We start from the raw sequence: 27,977 nt of genomic DNA, 5'->3' as shown, positions 1-27,977 counted from the left end.
AATAACATTCAAAATTTACGTGTATTACCAACTGTTCTAAGTGACACCATCCGTCGTATTAAGTAAAATCTCGTCATTTTGTATGCTACTTAAATTCATACCTGATGTATCAATTTACTAGTTATATATATTAATGTGAGCATGATTGTTTTACATTGTGTTGCTACGGTTACCTTTAAATGCGTTAGAGATAGAACTTAATCACCACCCTTCCCGCCTGCTAAGCTCAATAGGAAGAACCCAGATCTATGCATCGCGGGGTCGTGAGTTCGATCCTTGGTGAGGCGTATGTTCTACGTGACGATTTGACAAAAGACATTGTGTCTGCTATCATGCGTCCTCCACCTCTGATTCATGTAGGGAATTTAGCGGAGAATAGGTTTTTACTGGTACAGAATCCGGGAACACTGGTAATGTTAATTGTCCGTCTTTATATAACAGAAATACTGTTGAAAAACTGCGTTAAACCCAAAACAAACGAACATAGTCACCACTGTGTTGTAACAGAGGATCGTACTTGGTTCCAACTTTGGTGTTGCCAGTGACCTTTTCTGTACTGTACCTTGCTTTGTTCCCCTCTCGTGACTTTTTGTGTCTGTTTGTTACACTGATGCTTTATGATAATTCCAATTTATATACCGAATAGTTAATACCGATTTTAAAATGAGACAACATTTTCCTAAGAACATTTGCCCTTTGTTCTTGATTATAGGCTTGTGATATTGTCGTAGAGTAAATTAAATGAATGAGTAAATCTTTGAAAGCTTTACTTGTTTCATCTTTAGTAATGATAATGCGTCAAATATTCTTTTACAGTATAATACACGAAGCAATTCTTGCGTATAATGTTGTTATAATCTGTGTGTACAATATACAAAGCATTAATTAGCTGTCTCTACACATCAATATTCTAAGATGACAGATAAATTCTTTTGAATTTGTTTGAATCTGTGATACTAAGCATTATAAAGACCCAATTGTTGATGTTTTCGTTTGATACTTTTCTTTGTTCATATTTTGTTTTTGGAATTAATCTGACTTCATTGTAAAAGATGAACCACATGAAGCTAAAGAAATACTCGTCTTTGATATTTTAATTACATATAAATAATAAATTTTGCTACATTAATTACCATGACGCGTTTCCATGGTAACAATATATAAAATTCCTTATATCTGCCTTATCACCATCTGTCATCAATCAATGTAGCAGTAATTGGCCAGACCGGCAATATCACACATGACAAATACTTCAGTTATTTGTATTTTACTGTAAACATGTTTGGTATACAAGCAATTCAGCATGATGTAATGATAAGGAGTCTGCTTATTTGTGCGTATGTCTCCAATTTGTTTTCCTTTCCTGATGTTTTGTATGAGCCTCCACCATTAAATCATACAAGTAAAAATTCCAATACACCGGAGCAACACAAATAAGAAACAAGCCTTCATTGTAATGCAAATGCTGTATTGCTTTCAAATTTGATGACACACGAATCATATAATGCAACATATGGCATACAGAAAATATATGTACATAACTGAAATTTAAAGAATATGATATGATACGTAAAATCCTAGACTTACATATATTTATCTGTGTTTCAATAATTGGTGCTTCTGCAATTGCCCCTTAATGATTTTATTTTGTGCAGGATATTTAATTAATGAAAATATTAACCATTGTTATAAGTGGTCGTTCTCTGTAAGGATAAAAATCTTGTGCGATATGCAATGTATTTCTAACAAAACACTGATATCAATTATTTGTAAGTTATATAAATATATTTTTAAGAGTCTATTAAAATAACCTCTTAAGCTTAACTTCTTTCTTGCTTTTTATTACAGGCATACATGCATACTTGGCAAAATTGCTTATGCCAATAAACCAAATGATCAACTGGGTTTAATAGATATCTAGATGTCTTAGAAGTTTGTGAGCAAGTAATTATAAATGACTAATTTCAGTGAGATATCAAGAGTTACCAAATAGATTATTTATCTCATTTATTGTAAATTAAATCTGTAGGAAGGTCCTTTGAAAGCATAGAATGCAACCAAGCAGAATAACAACAGAGAGTTTGACCTAGTCTGTTCATGAGAGGTAACGAAATGAGCAACATCCAGCACGCTCCTTAACAAAAGCTTACGAACATTATAGTGAAATTGAATGTTAACCATGATCTTAAATTGAAACTGATTGGTGAACATATTATTCACAAAAAAGTTAAATAGTTTGGAACCATCTGTATTATGTTTTTGACAAATAATTCAAGCATTTCAGCGAAATGACCCAAACATTTGGAAAAATTAATTGCGTTCATATCGTTTTATAATTTCCTTTTGCATCATTTTTCATAGGTGCGAAACTATTGGCATGCACCTTTACAACAATTTTTCTTTGAATGAAAGTCAGTACAATATTCACCATAGAAATTCTGAAGTTTATTCGAAATATGTGTCGTCATAGTTCTTATTTGCCTGTAAATATAAACGTTTTTAAATGTTTCCTTGTAAAACCAATATGTTGTACGGTATTGCAAATCGAGTCGTTCATATGATAGCGGGGATAGTTCCTATAAAAGCTTCATCATTTAATCCAAATAGAAATTGTCTGGCAAATGTAAATCTTACTTTAAGTTAGCAGTTTTGTATATTAACGTGAAGAGGATTGTCTATACAGTCGGTGTGCATACTTCTCAACTCCAATATCCTTTATTATATCTCGAACACTCGCCTTTTATTCAACATATCATTTTATTTCTAAACAGCTGTATAAAACAGTTTATCAATTTTTATTGAAGTGAACTATTATATCCTGTCACGCGACGTCTCGTGTAGATATAAATATTAGTTCATGACATTTCTTTGACTGGCGTATGAATATTAAGAAACTTGATAAAATACTAAACCTAACACTAATTCATATCATATTTAGTGAATTAGTGAGCAATTTTATATACGCTTTATCGAAGCATCGCAGAGATAGATTTAAAACCTTAAGACAGACCGTACATCATTTTCTCTGATTGAAAAGTGAGGATTTCATTCCAAAATAGAATTATTTTATTCCAGATTATCTCTCATATCATTTTACCCTAAGTAAACACCATATTAAAATAACTATAAAGTGCCAACAATTGTTCTAGACACACATACACTATTTTTTTCCCAGGGAAACACCATATTAAAATAACTATAAAGTGCCAACAGTTGTTCTAGACACATACACTATTTTTTCCCAGGGAAACACCATATTAAAATAACTATAAGAGCAAACAGTTGTTCTAGACACACATACACTATTTTTTCCCAGGGAAACACCATATTAAAATAACTATAAAGTGCCAACAGTTGTTCTAGACACACATACACATTTTTCACAGGAAAACAACATATTAAAATAACTATAAAGTGCCAACAGTTGTTCTAGACACACATACACATTTTTCCCAGGGAAACAACATATTAAAATGACTATAAAGTATTTTCTAGAAACGCATACATTCTGTGATAAAATCAAATGTGCCATCACTTTACAATGTCTTTATCGGACATCAATTTAACAAGATGTTGGTTACATTTTTCTCTTGACACCTTGTATAGGCGTAAAGTATAGATTAAACCTGAATTCAGTAACTACATGTTGTCAATTTTCCCGGATCAACGCATGGAGCTTCATAAATGTAGTTATTGGAAAAGGAGAAAAGCTCAGACGTATTTGACTTTCGGAACATTTGATAACAGCATTGACATTGGCGGACTAAAACGACGTCGTGTCTTATAAGACAGAATGCATCGGTAAGGTGTTTATACTTTTTAATACATTAATACATTTGTTTTAATCAACATTATCTTTTTATCTAATTTATATTGCTTAGATAAATTTACTAGTCATTTAACCAATGATATTTCAATTCAAATGATGGTCGTTCTTGATAGTTTAGATTTTAATAAACAATACGGAAACTTAGCATACAGTGGGCTTATTTTCTGTCAACAGCAGTGTCAGTGTTTGACTTTATACCATTTTCTAAAATGGTGTCCAATGAATAAATCTGGTCATTGCATGGCTGGAAAAACAACTGAACTATGAATCATATTTAATACAATGATGCACTGTTACTCTTCAGATGTGTCAATATCTTTTTTAAATGCTTTATACATTAACATTAAATGTTAAAATGTTTAATAATGCTTTAAAATAGGAAATTTGTGTAATTTTATCAATTAGTCTTTAACTTTGTGCATTTCTGTATCTGTTATTGTAGAAAATAATTTATTGCAAACCGTGATATTAAAACTCAATGACGATGAAAAAGTGCATGTTTTTTTTACAAAAAGAAAAACAGATTTAAACGGTTAAAGATAGATATCAGTGTGTTTATTTAGTATCAGACATTTTCATTTAAATATATGAAAGATGCTAAATAATCATATCAGTTTACATCACGTCATATTTCTAGAATAGTTTCAAACAAAACCGTCCATACATTGTCAAAAAATCAAGAGTGATTATTATTGAAGTTGTTTTAGTCAGTATGAACTGTAAAATAATCTGATGTCATACTTGTTAACATAACATAATTGTACCATGCAACTAACGAGGCAGAAGCTTTTCTATAAAAAAACTTCGACTGCCTAGATCTTTTACCTTTTTAAGAAAGCGTTTTTAAATTTCAAGTGTATGTAGTTAATTTGAAGAAAGCGAGTTGTAAATGTATCATTTAAGCAATAACTGTCTAGTTATGTATTGATTGTTTCATTGCAAGAAAATTTAGACAGTTTATGTTGCATGTATAATGAGCTTCCATAAGTGATATGAGAGATATTGTAAACCCATCGTCTATCTCTCTGGAATAATTTCATTATGCAATAATATGCACTGGAGATCAAATTCTGTTGCCAGTAATTGCTGCACTTGATATCGATAAGTGATTCTTTAGTAATAACAGTGTGCGAAGGAGAATTGGCTGATGATTTTAGTCATCCACTTATTCATTCTTACACACGTTTTGCAGTATTTGAAGTGAAATTGACACGAAAAACACATTTGTTTAGTTCTGTCTACTTATATTTTGAGAATCAATTATATTACTTTTAAACAGACAAAAAAAAACTTAAAGCCGATAAGTCTCAGAAATCTTCTTAAAACTTTTTTGTTGCGACAATGTGTCGAATGAAGAAATGTATGTCATATAATCGAGCGTAATTAAGTCCCTACCGTCCATTCTGTTTAGCTGAATATGTAAATCTTGTCTCAAAGGATGTTTACATCAAATATATGCATATGGAACATCTTGCGTGAAGGATGTACTTGTTTGTCTGTGCAAAACAATTCTTTCTGATCCTGGCATCCAGAAGCTTGTCATTTTTGTACGCCCGAAGAGACATATTATGTTATGACGCCGGTGCCAGTATGTCCGTCTGTCCGTCCGTCCGAGCAAACGAGAGTACATTTGTTGGGTAATGAGGATAATAGATAACGGTAAATTCTATTCATTCCGTCATGCTTGTTGGGTACTTTCTGTCGCTTTGTGGGTAAAAAAATAAAGGTCAGTTCGTAAGAACGTCCGTCCGTCTGTCCGTCCGTCAGTGATTTCGTGTCCGCTCTTTAACTCTTGAACCTCTTGATCAATGTAGAAAGTCATGTAAGATGCCGCGGAGAGTAAGAACAATATCAAACATACCTCCTAACGAAATAAGTTTTCAACTAATTTGAGCAACACAAAACATTACCAACTACAACATACTGTCTTTAAAACAATAGATCATTTGTGCATTCAAAATATTTTGAATGGCATTTTGAGGATAATAGTAGATGAACTTTTTTCGGTATTTTCTATTTTCCTTATTTATGACACTATTCGCTATTGTACTATTACGTAGATTTACCGTATGTGACTGACTGACTGTCCGACTGTTTTTATCACATGTTTCATGTGAGATTGCAGTCCGTTGCGATAAACTCTAGTTTGAAAAAATATCCATATTTGACAAATGTATCCATGATCACCTTTTTTGTCAAATGTGATGTGTAAACCTATGTGTTCCCGGTCAATATTGTTTCATCTGTACTATATTATATTTAGCTTTTTTGCAATATGCTCCTTTTTAAGTAAGCTGGTTTTCTCATCTACGTTATTGAGTAAGTTATATGAGTATCCGATACAGTTGTGAAGAGTTGATGGCACCGGTACGTTTCGAAGCAATAAGTATTGGAACGCTCTCCCTAAGTGTCAAAAGTCTAAACAAGGCAATTTTCGCACATTGTTTTCATATACGTTGTATGTTTTATTTCTCATGAAGACCCAAATGATTATTTTTCGGATGATCGTGGTGTTCTGTCTGTGACATATGCGTGCAACTCAATTTCATCATCCAAAATCTCATGTAAACGTGGTATGTACACCCTAATTTATCTTTTTTATTATCCCATATCTGTGCGAAATCAGAATGAAAATTACAATAGCAAAACCCAACTACATGTTAACGGATTAGCTGAATATAATGACAAAGTGCATCGAACATGCGAGCTCAGAAAATGTAAGTATATATATTTTACAACATAAGTGTAATTCAATTTTCTGTTGTAACTGTTGCTTTTTAAATATCTTTTATGTGTTCCTATATCGCAATGTTTACGCAATTTTCTCATTTATTCCGTTTGATTTAGTTGTTTTACGGGAACGCATTACAAATTACTTTGTAAAATCTAGAAATCTCATAATAGTCAATATCAGTAACAGATTTTATCTATAAATGTAAAACCTTATTTTGACACCAGACAAACTAACTGTATAATCCATAAAACATGACACACAGTCATGTACTTACTGTCATTATTTGACGACATTTACGACAGTATACAAATTTTCTTGAGTAACATATCTCATTCTCCTGAAAAACTAGTTTACTTGATTAATGAAAGTTTATGATGCTTAAGATCAAAGTTAGTCTCGTTTTTCTTAATAAGGTAAATACATGAGGGGGCTCCGTTGGAAGCATAGTACACAACTTAGCAAAACAACAGCCGATTCGGTTCGCGAGAGGTACTAAAACGTGCAACATCCTTCCCGGTCCTACAACAGACCTGAGCGGAACATTTAATGGCCAAGCAATATATTAGCAGATATGTGCAACAAATTTAAATCAATACTTTAAACTGATACAGCCCCTGCACTCTAAATTATTTCTGTGGTCAATCATAATAATGTCATGAAAACAAAATGAACAAACTTAAGTTTCTATTTGAGTTTCTCTACTCATTTACACAATACTTACCTCTTGTAAAAACTCATTTTCTATGATATTGATTTCAGCAACAGTTGGCTTAGCAGGTAACTGTCATATATCTTAACATTATATTATTTACCTTTACATTCACATTAAGTACATGTATATCAATTGATGTTTTTTGTTGTTGTTTTTTTTTTCATTCTAACATGACAGCATTACAAAGGCAAGAGAATTTTGTTTAGATTAACTTTAGAAATATTGAATGTAATATATGTCAATCTGTTTGGAGCATATTGGATGGAGTTGATGGACTGGCCTTCTTTAACAACATACTACTATTATAATAAATGTCCTGGTTGATGCATCGTAAACATTTAATGTTTGTTACCTTATTCGGTTTAGGAAATAATTAGTTTTTATTAGTTTTTTTTTCATTTTTAAACGCAGTGAGGTAAAATACTATGTCTTTCTGTTGGTATAAAAGGAGTGATTAATTTGTGAGAAAAAAAACATATTTGTTATATCATAATATCATAAAAACACATATTGCGTATTTACAAACACAGTTGATGGATTGGTCTGTTATGTACATTAGCATTTTGCGCAATAATGTCACTTACGTAATGTTAAAATTAAAGTCCTACATGTCTTGCCATACACATATGTATTCATTATTATATTGGGTTCCGTTTAAGGGCCCGTAGAGAAATCGACGAGTCACGTAATCTGCGATGCTCGTTCTATTCAGCATTCTCAGCCACGTGCGCGTTGAGGTACATTACCGACTAAAGAATGCCGAATTGTATAATGTGAACGCAAACGTGAACGTGTGGAAATTGTTATTTGTTTCTAACACATTGCAAGTTTACAATTATAGACATACTCCTTGACAATATGCAAAGGAATGTTTTTACAAGTGGCAGAAACCTGTAAAAATCAATATTTCACATGGCGGTAACTTGGTTAGCTTATTTAGATTGAGGATATCAAACGAATGTGGTTCCAGTACTTGACAAGTTGAATTAAACGTGTCTCCTTCAGTTCATTTTGTGTTTTTTTCTTGCATCATCAGTTCGGTATTGTTAACGGTAATTGTGGTAGACAGTCTATGTTTGCTTGAAATTTAAAAGATTTTAAATTTATTTCAAATTCATACGCTCGCTAAAAATGTGTATAAAGTGCGCTTCTGTGTGAGTTATTGAGATTGTACAGTTGCTGTTGAAAAACATTCTCTATCATAGTTGGTTACCATGTAACATGCGTATAAATTCTTTATCATACGTAGTTCCGCTTTTCTTTAATGATTTAATGCTGTTGTACTTGGAATGTAGGAAAACTGACCGGTGAATTGCTTAGTCTAAGATCTCTTGTTCAAAAAAAAAACATACAGCTAACGCGTTTACTTTTGTCAAAAGCAATCCTACATTAGTTTTAAACAGTATTTATTTATATATCATGTAACAACAATCACATACATACACAATCAAAACATTGCACTAGATCTGTGAACAAACTTTTTCATCTAACATTCATCTTTCATCTAACATTTTTCAAATTGCAAAACTAAACACCGCACTTTAACAATTTAAATGGTTCTCTTTTAAATTTTCGCAAAGGTTTCGTAGGGTTGCAATTTTGCTTCGTTTATCCTTAGACGAATAATTACAGCAGTAGTTTGATGAAGATTCATGACGCGGTTCATGAGAAGAGGTCATTAAACGTGTTTATATTTTTAGCTAAATTGGTCCCTATCCCCATTTGTAACAAAACAGCAGGAGACCTTACGATATTGTTACACATCGAGTTTGATAAAAATCCACTACATTTTAGTGGTTAATGCGAAGAAAGGCATATCTACTTTTAGCTATAGTGGTCCCTAATAGGGCCCAAGTTCCTATATAAATAAACTTGGAAGAGGACCTTATAATGATGCTCCAGACCAAGTATGACAAAGATCCACCAAGCTGTTCATGAGACGCTGTATAAAAAAAATCTGGAAAGTAGATCCCTCGGAAGCACCGAAAACAAGGCAAACAGTCAAAATTGCAGACTCGGTTTGATTGAGTCTGTTCATGAGCAGTAATGGAAAATGCAACACTGCCCACGCCCACTAGCACCGACTTAAGCGGTATTCAATCTTCAAATCTAAATGAATTGAAATCAATGATCCCGAAGAACCAGAAAATATTACAACACTGAGATGAAGTCAAAGGCGTTTCCAGTTTTAGCTCTAGCAGCCCCTAAAAGGGGTCAAATGTCCCAGCTGAACAAAGTTGGCTGCGGGCCTAATAAAGATGCTACAAATCAAGTTTGATTAGAATACATGAGAAAAAATCAATTAAAGGATTTTTTATTTATTATTTTTATTTATTTCTAAAATAGGCCAACTGATCCCGCTTTAACAATTGCATATTCGCTATTCATGAATCTTTGGACAATGACGTCACACCTATAAAAAAGTGAAGGTCAAGCAAAACATACAATTGTAACTATTTAAATATTTCTGTTTCATAAGCAAAGTTTGACTGTAGTCATATCACATAGATAAACTGTATGCAGCGTACCTTCATTTCAGTGTAATGAGATTCAGTCATTATATAGCATATATATAATGAAACAGATTTCAACTGAGTTCAATATTTGCATACCATACTAAAGAAAAAATATTCATATATAATAAATCAGTTAGATAATTTATAACAAATATATCAAAGCAAACAAGTACTCATTTTAATATGCAATCTGAATAAGTCACAAAAGCAAGAAACCTTTTCATATACAGACGACAATTGTAACAAGGAAAATCTTTTAAAAAGCACTTCTCTACATAAAAGACTCTTATCATACCCTTATTCATGTGATAAGCAGACCGTATTCAGCTCTTTCTTTAATTTGATATATGTTGGTATTTGAACAGGTTTTTCATATATTTATTAAACTTACTTATCATTTTGAGATATATCAATATTCTTGCTAAATATACTGAGCCAAAGTTAGCTTTAAAACTGTGAACAGCGTCGTTTAGGATAAACGCTTTGTCTACATTTCACTCAGCGTAGCACAATCAACAGAGTGAAAGAAATTGACACTCTCGTCCAATCAGGCAGAGTGTTGCATAAATCTTCCATTTTGATAAATTATCTATAATGCGTTATCAAGCAGTTTGATTTGCAAACTGAAGTCACGTGGCATAGGTAACGAAAACGAATTTAGACGGCGTCGCCGAAAAATCCCATATTTGACAGATGGGATGCGTAAGTGAGCAGTCACGTAGGATATATCAGTTCTGCAATGTCTTCTATTCATATAAATGTAATTAGTAAGAAAAATGGCACAAATTTTATTTCTAATATAGAGTGCCAACAAAGCAACAGGGCAACAAAATTCTCATTAGTATTCATTTATCATAAAAATGTAATAATAGTAGGAATTTCTATGAATACCAGACAATCATCAATTTTATTATTCCCTATTGTGTAATTTACTATATGAAAAGTAAATATTTTTTCTTCAGTAATACTCGTAATACCAACTGTTACGTGTAGTTTAGTCGAATGATACTGAAATAAATGTACATGCCATCATAATAATGATTATTGTACAATTGTATATTGACAGTTATTAGGCAATTTACCCAAGTGTATTCTTTGCCTTGTATAATTATTAACTCTTGGACTAGTTTTATCTAATTAGCCAGACGGGCTCACTTTTCTGGGCGATTGTCACCAGGATTGCAGTGAATACCAATAAATTTACAAGGCTTTCGAATGCTATCATTTTTAGTTTTGCTGCAGGTGCAAGTAGACCATGGCCAGCCCTTTAGACTAAGTCGTCATACACGGAATTTGAAGTTTAAAGAAAACTGCTAGCTAAGGGAGTTTTGTAACCGACTGAAAACACAAAAAGTGTATGAATCAGCGTTACGTAGCATGTTGCTAAGGCATATGAATTGAAATATGAATACAAAGTTATTTGGGGAGTTTTTGAAAGCAAAAATGATGTATACATTTACAAATATGCAAAGCCTACTATTAAAGTTATAGAGAAATGACTATTTGACTACGAGTAATATTTTTGCTCAAATCGAAAAACATATACATCAGAAAAAGTACTCTAAAAATCTACTAAGTCTAAACGTTTTTTACGAGGTCGGTAAATAACAGCTTTAACGTAATTGCAAAACTATTATACAGCGTAAATATGACCAGTTCAGCAAAGGCCGAAGAGCTTAAAGTCGTGGATGAACGATACATCTGTAACTGCTGTAAAATATTTTGCCGTAGTATTCCTTGCAAATCTTTTTAATGGCAAGCATTATGTAGGGTTAATTCTAAGCATATCAGGGTAAGACACTATGCAAAGAGAAGGGGAAGCTTCTAATAAGAATAGACAGGTTATGCTCGACTGAAAATTTCAAGTTGTTTATAAGTCAAGGCTAGTATACATTTAACTGACGTAAATTTAAATTCATACTGGATCTAAATATGAAGACAGCACTACAATTAATTCACCTGTTAAGACACTGTATGGGATATTTGGAGGTCAGTTACAATAATTTTTTATAAAGTGTATCTGATAAAGATAGGTAGGCATTAAGCGTATGCATTTCCGGGAATCGCCAAACAGTAACTGTTGTGTATTTTCAAAAACTGTCGTACTTTTATGTCCAAAGTTTCCTTAAACCTCTTTAAACGAACCGGTGAGTTCGATAAAATGGATTGTGCCTTAGAGCATTGCATATAGTTAAATAACAATTACTTAACCCTTACTCTGCTATATTACTACAATGAACTTGTCCGTCTTTCAATTTGGACAGAACTATTAACTGTTAAAGGGGTGCTTACCAAAAAGATACTGACTGAATGGCGAACAGTGCATACCATGATCAGACTGCACGATCACTGGTCGCAACAGTTTCTTCGAAATAATACTGTCAGGAGTATTTGCATGGTAGTGTGCAGTTTCCTCAAAATAATACTCTCAGGAGTATTGAATGGGAGTGCGCAGTTTCCTCAAAATAATACTCTCAGGAGTATTTGAATGGGTGTGCGCAGTTTCCTCAAAATAATACTCTCAGGAGTATTGAATGGGAGTGCGCAGTTTCCTCAAAATAATACTCTCAGGAGTATTTGAATGGGTGTGCGCAGTTTCCTCAAAATAATACTCTCAGGAGTATTGAATGGGTGTGCGCAGTTTCCTCAAAATAATACTCTCAGGAGTATTGAATGGGTGTGCGCAGTTTCCTCAAAATAATACTCTCAGGAGTATTGAATGGGTGTGCGCAGTTTCCTCAAAATAATACTCTCAGGAGTATTGAATGGGAGTGTGCAGTTTCCTCAAAATAATACTCTCAGGAGTATTGAATGGGTGTGCGCAGTTTCCTCAAAATGATATTCTCAGGATTGTGCAGTTTCCTCAAAATAGTACTCTCGGCAGTATTTAAGTGGGTGTGTGCAGTTTCCTTAAAATAATACACTCAGAAGTATTTGAATGGATGTGTGCAGTTTCCTCAAAATAAAACTTTTCAGCAATTTTCCGGTGGACGTGTGCAGTTCCCTTAAAATGAAATCTTTCAGCAATGCATGAATTGATGTAATATATACAATTCCATTGAAATGAAACCCTCTGACAGTGTATGAAAGCATGTACACATATTGAGTATAAAGGAAAAAACAAAAGTTATAAACACAAACATTCATAGATAAATTAATATATTTGGAAATTTGGAAATATATTATTGAAACGGAAAATATCGGTTAACAAAATGCTTTTAATGTTTATACCCCGCTATACATTTCAAAATTCTTCATAATCACCAAACTAGTAACACTACAATTATATTACACAGTATTATGTGTGTAGCAGCTAGTTCATAAAAATGGTCATTCCTCAAACAGTATATCATTAAGGCTTCCATCCCGTAAAAATCTAACCACATTTTGTAGTTATTTATGTTTACTTAAAATTCAAGGAAAGAAGGTGGATATATGTGTCAGAAATCCCTCGTGTGCTGTAAATGTCTGTGACGTATTTTACAAAATTAAGCCTAATTCATAAGAGTAAGTAGGAGATATGTTCACAAAAAAACAATACCCATGGGACGCATTTGTTGACAGATTTGTCTTGATATACCGTAGAAAGAAGGATAGCCAACGCCGACGTCTCTTTGTTTGTGAGCACGTTTTAAATGAGCCTCACCACATTTACCAGACTGTGTGTGTGTGTGTTTTTTATACGACTGACTTATATAAAATCAGTTTGGGTAAATGCGGTTACTTATGAAAACAAATGTTATCAGGATTGGCGGGCGGGCTTGTGGTGGTAACCATACGTCTAGATTTCCCATCAATAACGTTAGAAATAGGGCGGATATTTTGTTCTTTGTTTTGTTGTGACACCCACACAGTTTTAAGTCAAATGGCGACTTGCCAGCCTTTCGTGGTGGAGGAAGATCCCAGGTGCTTTTCTTGGCATTTTATCATCGACTTTCCGTTAGCCATCTGGATGGCTTGCTCATGAGAAGAATCCTTCGCCCCAAGTAACATCGACCGGTGAGGGGATAGTGATTTGAAGTCAGCGACATTAACCACCCGGCCATGACATTTTAGTTAAACTTGGTATGTACAGTACATACACATAATCACACCAGTGTTCATATGAATGTCTCCTTTATGGAAATATGATACTGGTTTCCAACCATTGTTATATTCGTTAAATTAGATGAGTTTACATAACTAATGTAGCAAGTGGTTAACCATACACATATAGGACAGTGACCATATATCAACTAGAGCATGAAATACAGAATGGTTGATCATAAAAATGTTAAAGGATCTGTTTTATATCTGATGTATGATAAACTGCATTTTTTCTGATTTAACTTCAAACAGAGATTCGTTTTATAGGACTTTTCCAAACGTGTCCAGCTACTTTTGGTCCTGAAGCCATAATCTCATCATACCTGAGGATTAATTATTTTATCATACACAAAGAAAACAGCATGCAACAAAATTAAAGACACAAAATCACAGAATATCATTTTAAGTCGTATTTAGTTATTTCGAAGTAAAATGCTCAACCCATAGGAATTTGAGATACCGAGTTTCAACTGTTAATGTAAAAAGCCTTAGTATAGCCTTTATGTACATAAACCTTTGGGAACACATTATTTGGCTATTCGATATATGTTGTTGATACGGACATAGTTTATTTATAACCTAACAGCAATATATGAAAACAGACATAATTGCATATAACGCCAAATTCTGAAATTCACAGCAGCATTCAACTCCACTGTGATATTAATCAAGGAAACGTTGCTAAGTTACGAATGCAAAATCATTTAACGTTTTGACGATAATTGCAGTTGGCAATCTAATACTATTTGCAAATTCAAGAATCAGAAATTTATTTTTAAGTTACACTTTTGTTGCAAAACGAGTTGAAAACACGCTATCTGCTTTGCTCTTGGGGCATTGTGATTGCTTTTAAATGCCTCTTTATAGTTTCTTGTGCAATTCTAATCTGATATGTTAGAATAACTGTAAAAACGTAGAGTTCATATTTGATTATAATCTTTATTGAGTTCATCTAAAAACAACATTCTTTATATCAGTCACCATTGTACGTATATGCTTCTTTTTCATTAGACAATAGAATTTCTTTCTAGCTGCTTTACATGTAAGTGAAGATGTTATTAATCTCTGTGATGCAATTTCACAAATTCTAAACCTTCTAGATACATGTAATTCTATACAAATAGCAAGAAATCTGTCAGCCATGAGAGTTAAAATATTTCATGGTTTACCTACATAGATTTGAGTCAGAGCAGTTAGACATGTTTTCATTCTCAAATGATATAGAATCAAATATTCATCATAAATTTCTGATAAATCTTACAGATTATTTTCAATATTTATGCATTTCTGATCTATTTTGATTCATTCATGGGCACATTTCATCTTTGCTTCAAAAGTTATATTTTCAAAGATATCAGCAATCATCTAAAGACCAGATTTTTATAGATAACTAAATATGTTTAGAAAAAGTCTTTGTGCAAGTTATTGGAAGAGCAGATTTCAGAATCAATAAAAATAGTAAGAGAAATGATATGTTAAAATACAATACCATACTTTTTTGTAACAGAAAAATATTTGAGACGTTTTTTACGTCTGTCCAAGACCGTCATTGACCGCTATTATTTCTTTGCCTTCGTCTCGTTTTATTTGATATATTGAGTTTTTTTTTGCCAGGATAAATTATTAACTGCAGACAACAAAGCTTTTTGACTAAATTGATTTCTTGCTGAGATTAATTTCTTTTAAAGGTTTCCGGAGTAATCTGCAGTCTCCATTGCTTCACGGAGGTTCAACATTTGCAAGAACATTGATAAAAAATCTAAAGTCTTAAACAACATCTCAAATTCGGCATTTTGTGTCCTTCAACACAGTAACCAATGCCCAGTAACATCGTTTAAAGTGTTACAGTTATGGTACATTATGATTGACTTACTGGAAATACTGTAAAACATCGAAGCTTTTCTTGAGTTGCTGCCAATTAGTTTACTCTCTCCACTTCTAAGATAAAGATGCCGATACGCTTTCTGCATTCAAAACCTATTGAAACATTTTTCGACTACAAAACTTTGCAAAAAGCCCGAATGATCTTACCACATAAAAGCGCAAACCAGTAATTTATTCTATTAGTCTTTTGATATTATATTATTATTTTCATTTTTCTGTTTATCTATATTTATGTTAAACTTTATATTTAGAATAACGTTTACTTTTAAAATTCTCTTTGTACACGACTTTTGAACGCTAAGTTAAAAATGGAAAGATAATGATATAAATGTGGTGTAATAATAATAATAATGACCATCAGCATCATTATCATCATCATCATCATCATGATTAACATCATCACTAAAAGTATATCGTTAACAGTAACAACAAATTAATATCAACAGTACTGCATGTACAACAATTGAAATAGAACTGTCCACATCACCATACTGTTATATTCATGATTAAACGATTGTATTCAATTTGATAGATGTATAGCTTGTATTGACAAAGGGTAAAGCAAAATCAATCGCTGTATCAGAAATAGACTACAGACAACAAGATCTTATTTAATTGATGTCTTACTAAGAGTAATTCCTTTATCTTCCAGACTGCATTGATTCGCGAGTTTCAAACTTTTATACAAAGTTTGTCTTTTGTATTTTGTACGGCAAGATAAGACTTAAATAAGACGTTTTAAATTCAAGTAAGTGTCGGGCATTTGCACTGTAAAATGGCTTTTATCAAGCTACATTTCATAGCAATAGTATTTCGATTAAATGAACGATACTGATAACGGTAAAAAGTAAGATATTTGGATTTATTCATTACTACAAATAAATTACTAGATTAATTTTCAGGACCCTTAACGTTGTGCCGGTAAATGGTCAAACAAAAAGTACATGTCCTTATCTAAATCGCTGTTCCCATTTGGCAATGCGCCGGTCTATAACTCAACACTAAAGTTAGCTTCGATGATGTTATAATAGTCGAAAAAATATTAAAACTCATTTCAGATGTCGAGTAATAAAACACTTATTGCTTTTCGGTCAATAAATTGATATTTAAGTAATAAACAAAGGTGAAGGAAACAATTATACTGAGAAGCAAACTAATGCCTGACACAAATGAATAAATTAGATCAGTTCTTTTATGTTTTTAATTGAAATGAGTAGATCGATAACGTTTAATTACACCACATCGTCAGTTTGATAGGCTCGAAGTTAGTAATGGACAAGTGAGATTCCCTGTTCCCTCCATTTCTAGTAGCTACTGCTCCAAATTTTTCCATCATTGCCATTACTTACCATTTTACCATACTGGTAATACTGATTACGATATTAACTGCATCTTGTAGTGTGTTCCATTTTTCCATCCATTGCCATTACTTACCGTTTTAGCTCTCTTACCGTACTGGTAATACTGATTACGATTTTAGTTGCATATTGTAGTGTGATCTGTGCTTTACTTGTCTTGTCATTTGCACTTTAAGTAGGTGATATATACTATATACCAGTATAAGATGCTTCTGAACATTTACCTGTCATAACTATTGTTTCAGTATTACTTAGCACGAAATATTTTCTCTTGGACGTTCACTTATACATCATATAATCCATTATGATATTTTGTAATTCAATAACGTTTATCCATACTAACAAGATTAATTCTGCTTTTTACACTCACAATCATTGAATTTAATTTAATCAGTAAATTAATCTGAAACGGATACTAGAACTACAAAGTTATAATCTAATTGACAATAAAAATGAGATACTAGTTTACTCTTAGTTTTCTCATGAGAAGAACTTAAAAGTCCAGTTAGATAATTTTGAATGTTTTTTTTTTTAACAATATGATTCATTTAAACTCGCTTTATTAAATATTACAACAGCAATCTTCGAGTGTTGTGCGGCGGCTGTTAAAAGTCGCCTTGTACTTGGATTCGGTGTTGTTATATATTCTGGTCCTTTGGTATCATGGAGTTCATTCAATATCTATGTAACAGAATTCCGCTTAAGCCGGATCTATGTGACGTGAGGGGTGTGTAGCACTTTCCATAACCTCTCATGAACAGATTCAGGCAAACCGAGTCTGCTAGTATTTTGCTTGGTTGCATTCTATGCTTCCAAAGGAACTTCTTACAGATTTTTTGTATCAAACTTTGTCTCTGAATCAAATACGATAATTTACTTTTTAGTAAACAAGCAGATGAAAGTAAAAGTATAAATGGCCCGGTTGCCTTCAAATATGATAAAAATTCAAAATAGTGTCACATTTTTGCAAATAACAAACGTATTGGCGGCTGCTTTCTTTGAATTGGACTTTTTGTTTTGGACTTCTGTTTTTATTTTGAAGGGGAAATAAAAAAACTTTTGTACCAAGTATTAGATTACCAGAGATTAAAGTGTATATTTATTGAACTGATTACTGGTCTATAGTCAGAACTATTCGCCCGAAGTCTGAAATCATAAATAACTTTCAATTTCTTGTTTTCAAGTTTTGATTTGAGCTTAGCAAACTCAAGCTATGCGAGTGAGCATGGATGAGAAAACAAATGAAAAATTAACACATTTTCAAAACTTTTTAAAGATATGAAAACTAAGAAAATGAGTACATACATCAATACAAAATTCACTGATTGAATGGCGCGCCAGTGAATAGTCTAAACAATTCCGATGTCTGAAGAATCAAGCTATATACTAGTCAACCTCTGTTAACATAAAATCCATGTAATAAGTCATACTCACACTGTCTTCTACTGTATGAAAATATCGGCAGTATGAGTTGGGCAGAAGTGGAAATATTGTGTTTTTGATTCGGTCGTCTGTCTGTCTGTTTGTCTTCCCGTTCTTCCGCCACAAAATGTCTGTGTCTTTTACCCCAGTAAGGATTTTTGTATAACTTACAGAATTGTTAACCATAATGTGAAAACTTTCGTTCGTTTCGGTTCAATGACATGGTAACACTTTATCGTCTAATTCCAGACAGGGAAGGTTTCTTTTCCACGCTTCATTTAATTTTGCTTTTAACGTCGTGATTTCTACACTTTGTGTTAATTATACGCCGTTTGTCTCACTGTTATTACTCCCATAATGTTGATTTCATTGGTCACATTTATCAAAACAGAATATGGGGATTTTGCAGAAATATCAGTGCAGACGCGTTGCATTATCTAGCCAATTAATGTCTTTGAAGTGTAGTCCCATGCTTTGCTGATAAAACAGAATATTTCGTTTTAGATGATGTCATGCAGTGTATAGTATTATTTCGCATACTCCGTCGAATTTAAACATCCATGATTCATTGGTATCTTTTCTTTTTCATTCAAACTATATTTAAAGGGTGATCTCTCATGTCATAGTTAGAAGACTTTTTGAAATTCCTCTGGAAATCAAAAAAAATAGCTCAAGACAGTTATGTTATGCTCTGTATATTTGGAATTGTATAATATATGTGAGGATGACAATATTTTGATATGTTGGAGGTGTTTCCCGATTATTTAAATCAGAAAGCTTGAATGCTTCAAATGCTATTATACAGTTGAGAATGCGTAGGAAACTGATTTAACATTCTAACATGACTAGGTTTGATTTCCAGTTAAACAAAGAAGGAAATCAAGCTCTGTATATTCTGCAATAAACAACGGTTGACGCGCGGACCGGTAAGAGAGCATTATGACGTCAATTATGACGTCAAATTGCCGCATGTCGTCCGATACATTACTCCTCGGGTAAATGATGTCCAGCATAATATCTATTAAAACATGTCAATGAGCATATCAGATTCAATTCCTACGCATCTTAACTCTGAACCGTGGTAAATCAGACGATAAACCACTCGAAAGCCTTGGTTATTTGTTAAATATATGACGTTGATAACATTGCAATATTATGTGTTACGAATATCAACATAGTCATAATTTCATTGACCACAAGTTACGTGAATGTTTTTGGTCGAAACAATATTTGTTACAGCAGTATTGGAAGCATTATCAGGTTATCAACCGTTTGTCACCGTTTGAAAGGAACGCTGTCTTAACTTATTATTGCAGATTTTGTTTGTTTGTTTTGGGTTTAACGCCGTTTTTCAACAGTATTTCAGTCATGTAACGGCGGGCAGTTAACCTAACCAGTGTTCCTGGATTCTGTACCAGTACAAACCTGTTCTCCGCAAGTAACTGCCAACTTCCCCACATGAATGATCAGAGGTGGAGGACTAATGATTTCCGACACAATGTCGTTTATCAAATAGTCACGGAGAACATAAGCCCTGCCCGAGGATCGAACTCGCGACCCCGCTATCCGTAGACCAACGCTCTTACCTACTGAGCTAAGCGGGCGGGCTTATTATTGCAGATAACTGACAGAAATAGCCAATTAGAGTTTAATGGCACATGAGTTGTCCTAAGTTGCAAAACATGTCTCTTTCAAAAGTTAAAGGGGAATGGTACTTTGTCAAAATTTTAATTTTGCTAATAGTCTTATATACCAAAATAAACTTGAAGATATTTCCAATTTATATCATCATCTTTTAGAGCAATATACATGTGTATGACGTTACCATGTCGTCGCAAACATGACACGTTTTCGCACTTTTTACGTCCGTGCATGGTAGCGCTAAATTGGTATAAAACTCAATACTACAAACGTATTGGTGGCTTCAATGCATTAAATTATATATCAAACGACAGAATAAAGCAATTCCAAAGTGATCATTACCATGAAAAGGCATTTTCTATATGACCTTTCGAAGGAAGTGCGAAAACAGACTTTTGTTTGTTTTCGAAAATTCCGGAAGTAAATCGCTTCTGATCCATATTTACTTGTTGCAAATCAATGTGCTAGGTGATTTGTTTTAATATTTTACAAATCTTCAAAGTATTAATTAAACTAGAGGTTCCGTTTAAATCTTACTTGTGAATTAATTAAAAACGGAAAAGCATTCCATTGTTTAAACATTTCTGTTTGAGAACGCTGATAGCGTTGTTTTATCTAAAATTCATTTTAACAAAATCACAAATCCCTAGTATAAATATTAGGTCAGGGCATTAATGCAAAATAAATCGTTGTTAAACAAATCAAAATGTCAACATTTAATTCGATCAAAGCTTTTATGTATTTCTATTCTGCTATTTCTAATCTCGTGAAGTTCTTTAAAGTATCCCTCTGCTCCTTCGTGATTACTTTGCTGATTTCTTTTAAATTCCATAAAGCTCTTCTTTTGTTGCAAATCTGGTTCCCGCTTGTCTCATGTACTTCAGTGGCGACTTGAAAGCGACGGTTTTTTATTCTAGTAGTGAGTTTTGAGTTTAAAAAAGTGAGTTTCAAGCTGAAAACGTGGGTTTCGAGCTACAAAAAGTGAGTTTCGAGTTAAAAAAGCGAGTTTCAAGTTAAATTTTAAAAAAGTGAGTTTCGAGTTAAAATGTGAGTTTCGAGTTATTATATAAAAAAGTAAGTTTCAAGTTTCAAAAAGTGAGTTTCGAGTTTAAAAAAAGCGAGTTTCAAGTTAAATGTTAAAAAATAAGTGAGGTTCAAGTTAAAAATTTGAGTTATAAAATACATACATTGGAAGTATTTGATGTTCAGTCGAAACATCCCAAGTTAGAGCTTATATGCTTCTGTTATTTTTTATTATTATATAAATTTTAAAACAGTGAGTTTCGAGTTAAAATGTGAGTTTCGAGTTATTATATAAAAAAGTAAGTTTCAAGTTACAAAAAGTGAGTTTCGAGTTTAAAAAAGCGAGTTTCAAGTTAAATGTTAAAAAATAAGTGAGGTTCAAGTTAAAAATGTGAGTTATAAAATACATACATTGGAAGTATTTGATGTTCAGTCAAAACATCCCAAGTTAGAGCTTATATGCTTCTGTTATTTTTTATTATGTAATATCTGTGTACATGTATTATGTGGATTTTTGCGTTTGTTGGTTAGAACACGAAAATATGTCATGTTCAATTAATAATATCTTTTTAACAATAAATTATAAAATACTTTTATTATTGAATTATGAAATTTAGGTATAGTATAGGAGAAGTACCCCGAACAAATATATTTAAAATGAGAACCAAGGGACCATATCTCCATAAAAATGATCAAATTAATTCAGGGAAGTTTCATTAAATGTCTTTCCATGACTCGTTTTCCAAAATTAGTACTGGTTTGCATGTTTTGCATAAACTGGGCCTCGGCGTGACACCTGACGAGCCTTAAACAACCAGTCCATTGGGACCAATATCTTTTCAATAATGATTATACATGTATATTTCCTCATACTGACACTGACATGTCTCCGAAAAACACTTCCCTCTTCACACTTTTCTGTATAGGATCATCTCACCAGACATATGAAATGGCCTTCTGAGGTTATATAACATCTTAGAGAGCGGTTATTACCAGCTAACGTAAACAGGTTGCAAAAAGATTTGCATTGCTTTAGTAAAATAGCAATGAAAACATATGATAAATGCAATATGTATGTTGCCACATAAACATTTTCTTCAAATTTTATTAAGTAGACAGATGACATGATGCATATTTTGATTATGAAGGTAAAATATTATTTTAGGTAGAGTGCAAGTTGATTATACTTGATACATCTATTTAATGCATGTTACAACTCAAATATAACAACTTTTTATGGTTCTTTTCCCCATTACTAAGATGCATTGTAATGAACGTCTTTGAAAAAATGCATTCATGACCTCCTTAAGAGTGATGTTTTATATAATAAATTGGCTTTGTTACTTTATTCAATTAGGCCATTAGGGACTCTGTGAACTAATAAACATAACAGGGCCATTGACGTCAGACATTTGTAATAATCCCTTATGTCAGAGGCAAAAATCCGGGGGGTTATTTTTGGCAGACCTATTTTATAACAATTTACTCAGTAATCGCCTGTGTGCATTAGTGAATTCATGCTAAATAAGATGCAATGATAAGTCCTATAATTGATAAGTAGCAAAAATGATACAATGTAATTAATTTTAGAAGTACCAGTCCCAGCATAGACACATATTTGCTCTGATTTGGAAAATAAATTTGAAACATACGTATATTTTATACACACCGTTTTAAACTAGAAACTCACTTTTTCTGACTCGAAATTCACTTTTCTGACTCGAGGCTCACTTTTTCTGACTCGTGACTCATTTTTTTAAACCCGAAACTCACTTTTGTTAACTCGAATCAAGTGAATTTTTCTTTCGTGTTTAAGAGACTTTAAAGATTTATTAGAACTCTTATCAGCATGCTGGTAATGAATCACTATCCTATGGTGCTTTTTTTTGCTATGGAAGGTATTTCGTCCTCAACAGACATTTAACTTTATATATGTGAATTGTAATATTCACTTGAAAGTTAATGTAAAATTGACAAAATGAAACAGATTCATTATGATTATTACATGTAGTAGTATATAATACCGATACTTTTTAACTTCGAAATATCCTGAGAGGGATAAAATAGGCACTCTAAAAAACTGCAAAACTTCAATAAAACGCTACCTATTAAAGACCTTGCTGAAATACTAAAAATATAGATATTTAAATGCATTTTGCTGTAAGGTGATCTATCCTTGTGTTTATAAAAAAATGCTGCTTTTGTGTAAATGTACTACGTTTTCGTTTTCTTGATTATGTTCATAATGAGAAAATAGTTTTGTAATTTCAATAAATATCTTAGCCTTGTTGCTTTTGTCGTCGACACAGCGTTTCAGTTATGTATTTTGCGTTACAAAATTCAGCTATTTCACGCAATAGAAATTCGAAAAGTTACAAGTGTTTGATTATCTTATGTATGACGCTTTTGAAAACCTGCACTTTGTCATGAAAAAGCATGTAGCATTTTGAAGAATAATTAAGAAGCTGCTAATACCTTTGAGGTTATGTTGCTTGTTGATTTCTTCTGGATTCAATAAAACGGGTCTCAAATCGTAGATCTCGTTCCCAATTGGCTTATTTCATTTGATTAAGATATTCAATACGCCCGATTATTCATTCTTTGTGAAATAAACTTTTCTCGTTTACAAGATGAGATGGTGTAATTATACAATTTTGCAGCAATATTCCTTATGCTGGTAATAATAAAGTAGCACTTGCCAGTATGAATCAATGCCCCGAGATGCGACTATTACAGTTAATCAGCTTCGCTGCTCGCAACAAATTACAATCATTAACCTTGGAAACTGTGGAAACTTTAATGACCTAGCTTTTTCAATTGTTACTAATTACAAAGCAGAAACTACTGGAAGCTTCAATAAACTAATGCATGTACGTTCTGTCACAATGAAGGAGCAATATCTATTCAAATTTTCAATTACTTGATGGTTTTGTGGTTTCATTATAAAGTATTAGGTAACAGGTGGAGATACGGTAGATCAAGGTAAATTGACATTAGGTTTATTCTTTGTCTTGTCAGCTTATATTGCAACATAAGTGGATATAAATTATTACAGCATCTTAGATTAAAGGTCACAATAGCCTAAGTAGTTTTCCCTATATATTCTATATAAAACTGACCTTTTTCAAAGAGCTACCAAACATAGCTAGACCCATTTCAGAGAACAAATCCTTACCTCATTTTAAAGAGTTATGATAAAACTGATATAAAATGAAGAGAAAAGTAGGGGTCATGTATCTTCTAAGAGAGATTTCTCTGGTCACATTTGCTTACTGTAAACTGACATCAAAATCACACTGCTGTGACCTGGAAGTACTACTCATACTAAAATTGAGATTGACTTCACCAGATACAACCTGCTCTCCCATTTTTCCTACCAAAATGTCAACAGTACATCCACAATGAAATTTAAACAGAAACTAGCCTCAATTTAGACCTCTGTTGCCATGCCAAGTGAAAAATTAGTGTTCAAATACCTGGCAGCCATTACGCGACTAGACCAGATGGCTTCCACGCTGGTTCCTTTAGTTTAGTTAGGCCTAAATCAATTTACTATTCACTTTAAGAGCATGGCTTAGAGCATTAGTGATCATGAAGTCCATTCAGTTTTTATGGATAATAGAGTTTCGCTGGGGTGTGAGAGACGTTGCATATTTCATTACCTGTACTCCACTGTAAATCACTGAATCGGAGCATCCCCATAGTATGCACCATGAGATTATGCACTTATCACTCCTGTAAGGTTTGGTAAAGGCCAAAACATCATAAAAATTGTAAGTCTCTTCCGCATTGTAAATTTCTTCCGATTTGGACTGGGAAAAGATTATTATTATTATTATTAATTTTTTTTATGTAGTTAAAATACTGTAAAACTCTTGTTGTAATTTATAAGCGCAAAGAAACCATTAACCAGTAAAAAGAAAAAAAATTGGGACACAAATATGAACATGCTGAATAATGTATATAAGGTCATAAATATAGCATATTAAAATTATCTATAAATTGAAAATAGTTCTATTACCGATCATATGGTTATAACCCAAATCTAAAGCCGAAACTTACGAAAGATCCAAATAAGATTACTTCTATTTAATGCAATTTATAAGCAATACAATAACGCTAAACTATCCGTCTTTTTGGAAGCTCTGTAGACTTATTATTTTGGTATCAGCCAATAATTATATCAAACGTTTGTGTTTAGCTGGTTCCTGAATGTCTGCTATTTCAGATGGGAGTTCTTGTATATTTCTGTTTTTGGTCTTGTATGTTTCAAAGTGTTTGTACAATGTAACTCACAACTTTATCATGCGAAAATAGTTAAGTGTTATTCCTTTTATGGAAGTAAATATCACTGCTTATCTTAAAACAATATAACCAATGATTCATTTCGACAGAAACTGAATTCCAGTTTAAAAATATTCAGCGTTCTCCATTTTATGACTACGTAAGGCATCACAAACGCAATTACATAACTGAATATTGCACAGTTCAAATAACTAACGCTCATTGTACTGAGTATGATGTAAAAATATTTTTCTTTCGGGGGTTTCTTGCATGCTTGAGACATTATCTATGGAAGAAAACAGTTCGTGTTTAATAGTAAGAATCGTCAAACTCCAAATACGCGTAAATATAATTTACAAACTACTGAAAATAAGTTGTTTTAGCGTTGTGTTTCTGAAATAAATTGCTTGAAAAGAGAATCATATTGCTAATAAATGCTCGAGTTTCTTTAAATAATTATTTTTGTTTCATATTCCCTATATCTTGATAGCGCGAATGTTTATCTAACAATTTGCTGAAGAATATAATGGTTGGCCCCGGCAACGGATTGAAAAAAGTATTCCATTGCTAGAAAATGCCATTACTTGCTTAAATTACAAACCGAAGACGGCCAAATAACACGCTGAGAACGACTTAGGGAAATGTTATATATTATGCGTTTGCAGTAATTGGTAAAATTTACATATTCAAGATGGTCAAACAAAATAGTGAAATTAATGGTGTATCAACGTCATATTATGTAAGAATTAAAAATATGAGTATTCAGCTCCTGCAACGGTCGCTGATAATGATTAGTATCCAAATACAGATAAGCTCCGGCAACTGTCTCTGATAATTGTTATTCAGCTCCTGCAACTGTCGCTGATAATGACGAGTATCCAAATACAGATAAGCTCCGGCAACGGTCTCTGATAATTGTTATAATCCAAATATGGCTCAGCTCCTGCAACAGTCGCTGATAATGGTTGGTTTAAACATATTTTATTTGTTCAAGTCATTAGATGAGTAATATACAATAACTGTGATATAAGGGTATTGGACAGAAAGCTAATTAGCTTGCGGTTGTCCATTCCCTGAATAAAGATGTATACGTATAAATAAGCATTCATGGCGCGAATGTTTACAAAGTAAGCAAAGTAATTAAATAATAAAGAAATAAGGAAAATTTAGTGGTAAATTAATGATGTAGTTAAGCAATAAAGGAATAAAAGAAAATAAAATAACTTTACTGTATTGTTGTTAACCCTTAACTCTGAAAGGAAACAATACAAAGAATCGTATAGTATTGTTATGAAGATAAAATTATCAGAGTTGTGGAATTTATATAAAAAAATACAGTTTACTTATAAAAGTAGATGCGTTTTAATACATCACGAGCTCTGGATGTATTGTAAGTATAACCAAACAGGCTAATGATAATGATTGGTATCCAAATACGTCGCTGAAGTAGATTCCATGTTTTGTCATATTCTAAAAAATAGTCCAGACGTATATCTTGACCATTTTGCTCAACCATGACAAAAGGGTTAGCACTGGAAGTAGAAAATAAAAGAGTTGGGAAAGTAATGGGATTCTTGTTTTTAAAAATCAAATGCTAAACTTACAATGTAACATATATATATATACTTGACAATGAAAAGACTCGGCACAAGATGGAAGTCTATAAATCAAATAAACAAAATGACTTCACATGCCTTTCCAACAGTATTTAGTTATAAAAATACAAACTAGTTTCGCCTATCGGCTCATCAGTGTACATACAATATAGAATGACGTGAAAAAAAATCAAGAAATGGATTTTCTTATAAAATTGATAAATTGTGTCCATTGAAAACAAAAAGAACTTAAAAGAGGCCCTAATAAGAAAGTTGTGTTGGTTAAGTATTTATGTTATAATAAACGAATAATATTTCTTATTACAAGCAAAAAGATTATATTCGATTACTTATTTAATATGCAGATTCCATAGATGCAGTTTTGTTAAAACTGAAATTAGAAGAGATAATTTGAACATAGTTCCAACACTTCTAATACTCTATTAATGGGACGTGTGGCATAACTAATTGTGCGCGTCACATGTGATCTAGGTCTGACAAATACACTCGATTGAATACAACATCCTAGAACAAACTGCTGTCATGTAAACCATATTTTATCACAGTTATTTGCCATCTAATAAAAAACATACTGAATGAAGTTTAATAGAAAGCCTTCTTAATCTGAATTCTTGTTCTCATTGTTTATTACCTTACACAGTGTGTAAGCTAATGATACGATATGAAAAAAGGCAAGTATACATCTAAATAGCATGAGGTCTAGGCTGATGTCCCGCAACTACTTGGAATTTACGGCTGCAGTACAAAAGCGATCTTACATTCAAATATTACACGAATTTGGCCTCAGTTTGAACATACTTTTGTAGATACAGGAATTTCTACGGAAATAAATTTTGTTACATACAAAATCTAAACTTGTTATAGGAATAATA

General features: G+C 32.5%; 1 protein-coding gene across 9 annotated transcripts in view; it reads left to right on the top strand.

The window, feature by feature from the left end:
* The window catches only part of LOC123564135 (synaptotagmin-15-like), a 397,543-nt gene that overhangs the window by 280,941 nt on the left and 88,625 nt on the right, over positions 1–27,977 (top strand). Inside the window, exon 1 of one of the 9 annotated variants that reach the window (XM_045357488.2) lies at positions 3,649–3,801. The exons of the other annotated variants lie outside the window; for them this stretch is intronic. Coding sequence (XP_045213423.1) covers positions 3,794–3,801 — 8 coding nt within the window. The 5' untranslated portion in view covers positions 3,649–3,793. Of the gene's footprint in view, positions 1–3,648; positions 3,802–27,977 lie in introns of those variants that run through there. 9 annotated transcript variants of the gene reach the window in all.

This window comes from Mercenaria mercenaria, chromosome 2, assembly GCF_021730395.1.
Source record: "Mercenaria mercenaria strain notata chromosome 2, MADL_Memer_1, whole genome shotgun sequence".
In the NCBI taxonomy this organism is placed as follows: domain Eukaryota; kingdom Metazoa; phylum Mollusca; class Bivalvia; order Venerida; family Veneridae; genus Mercenaria; species Mercenaria mercenaria.
The sequence above is the reverse complement of the archived record's forward strand: the minus strand, read 5'-3'. Positions and strand labels throughout refer to the sequence as shown.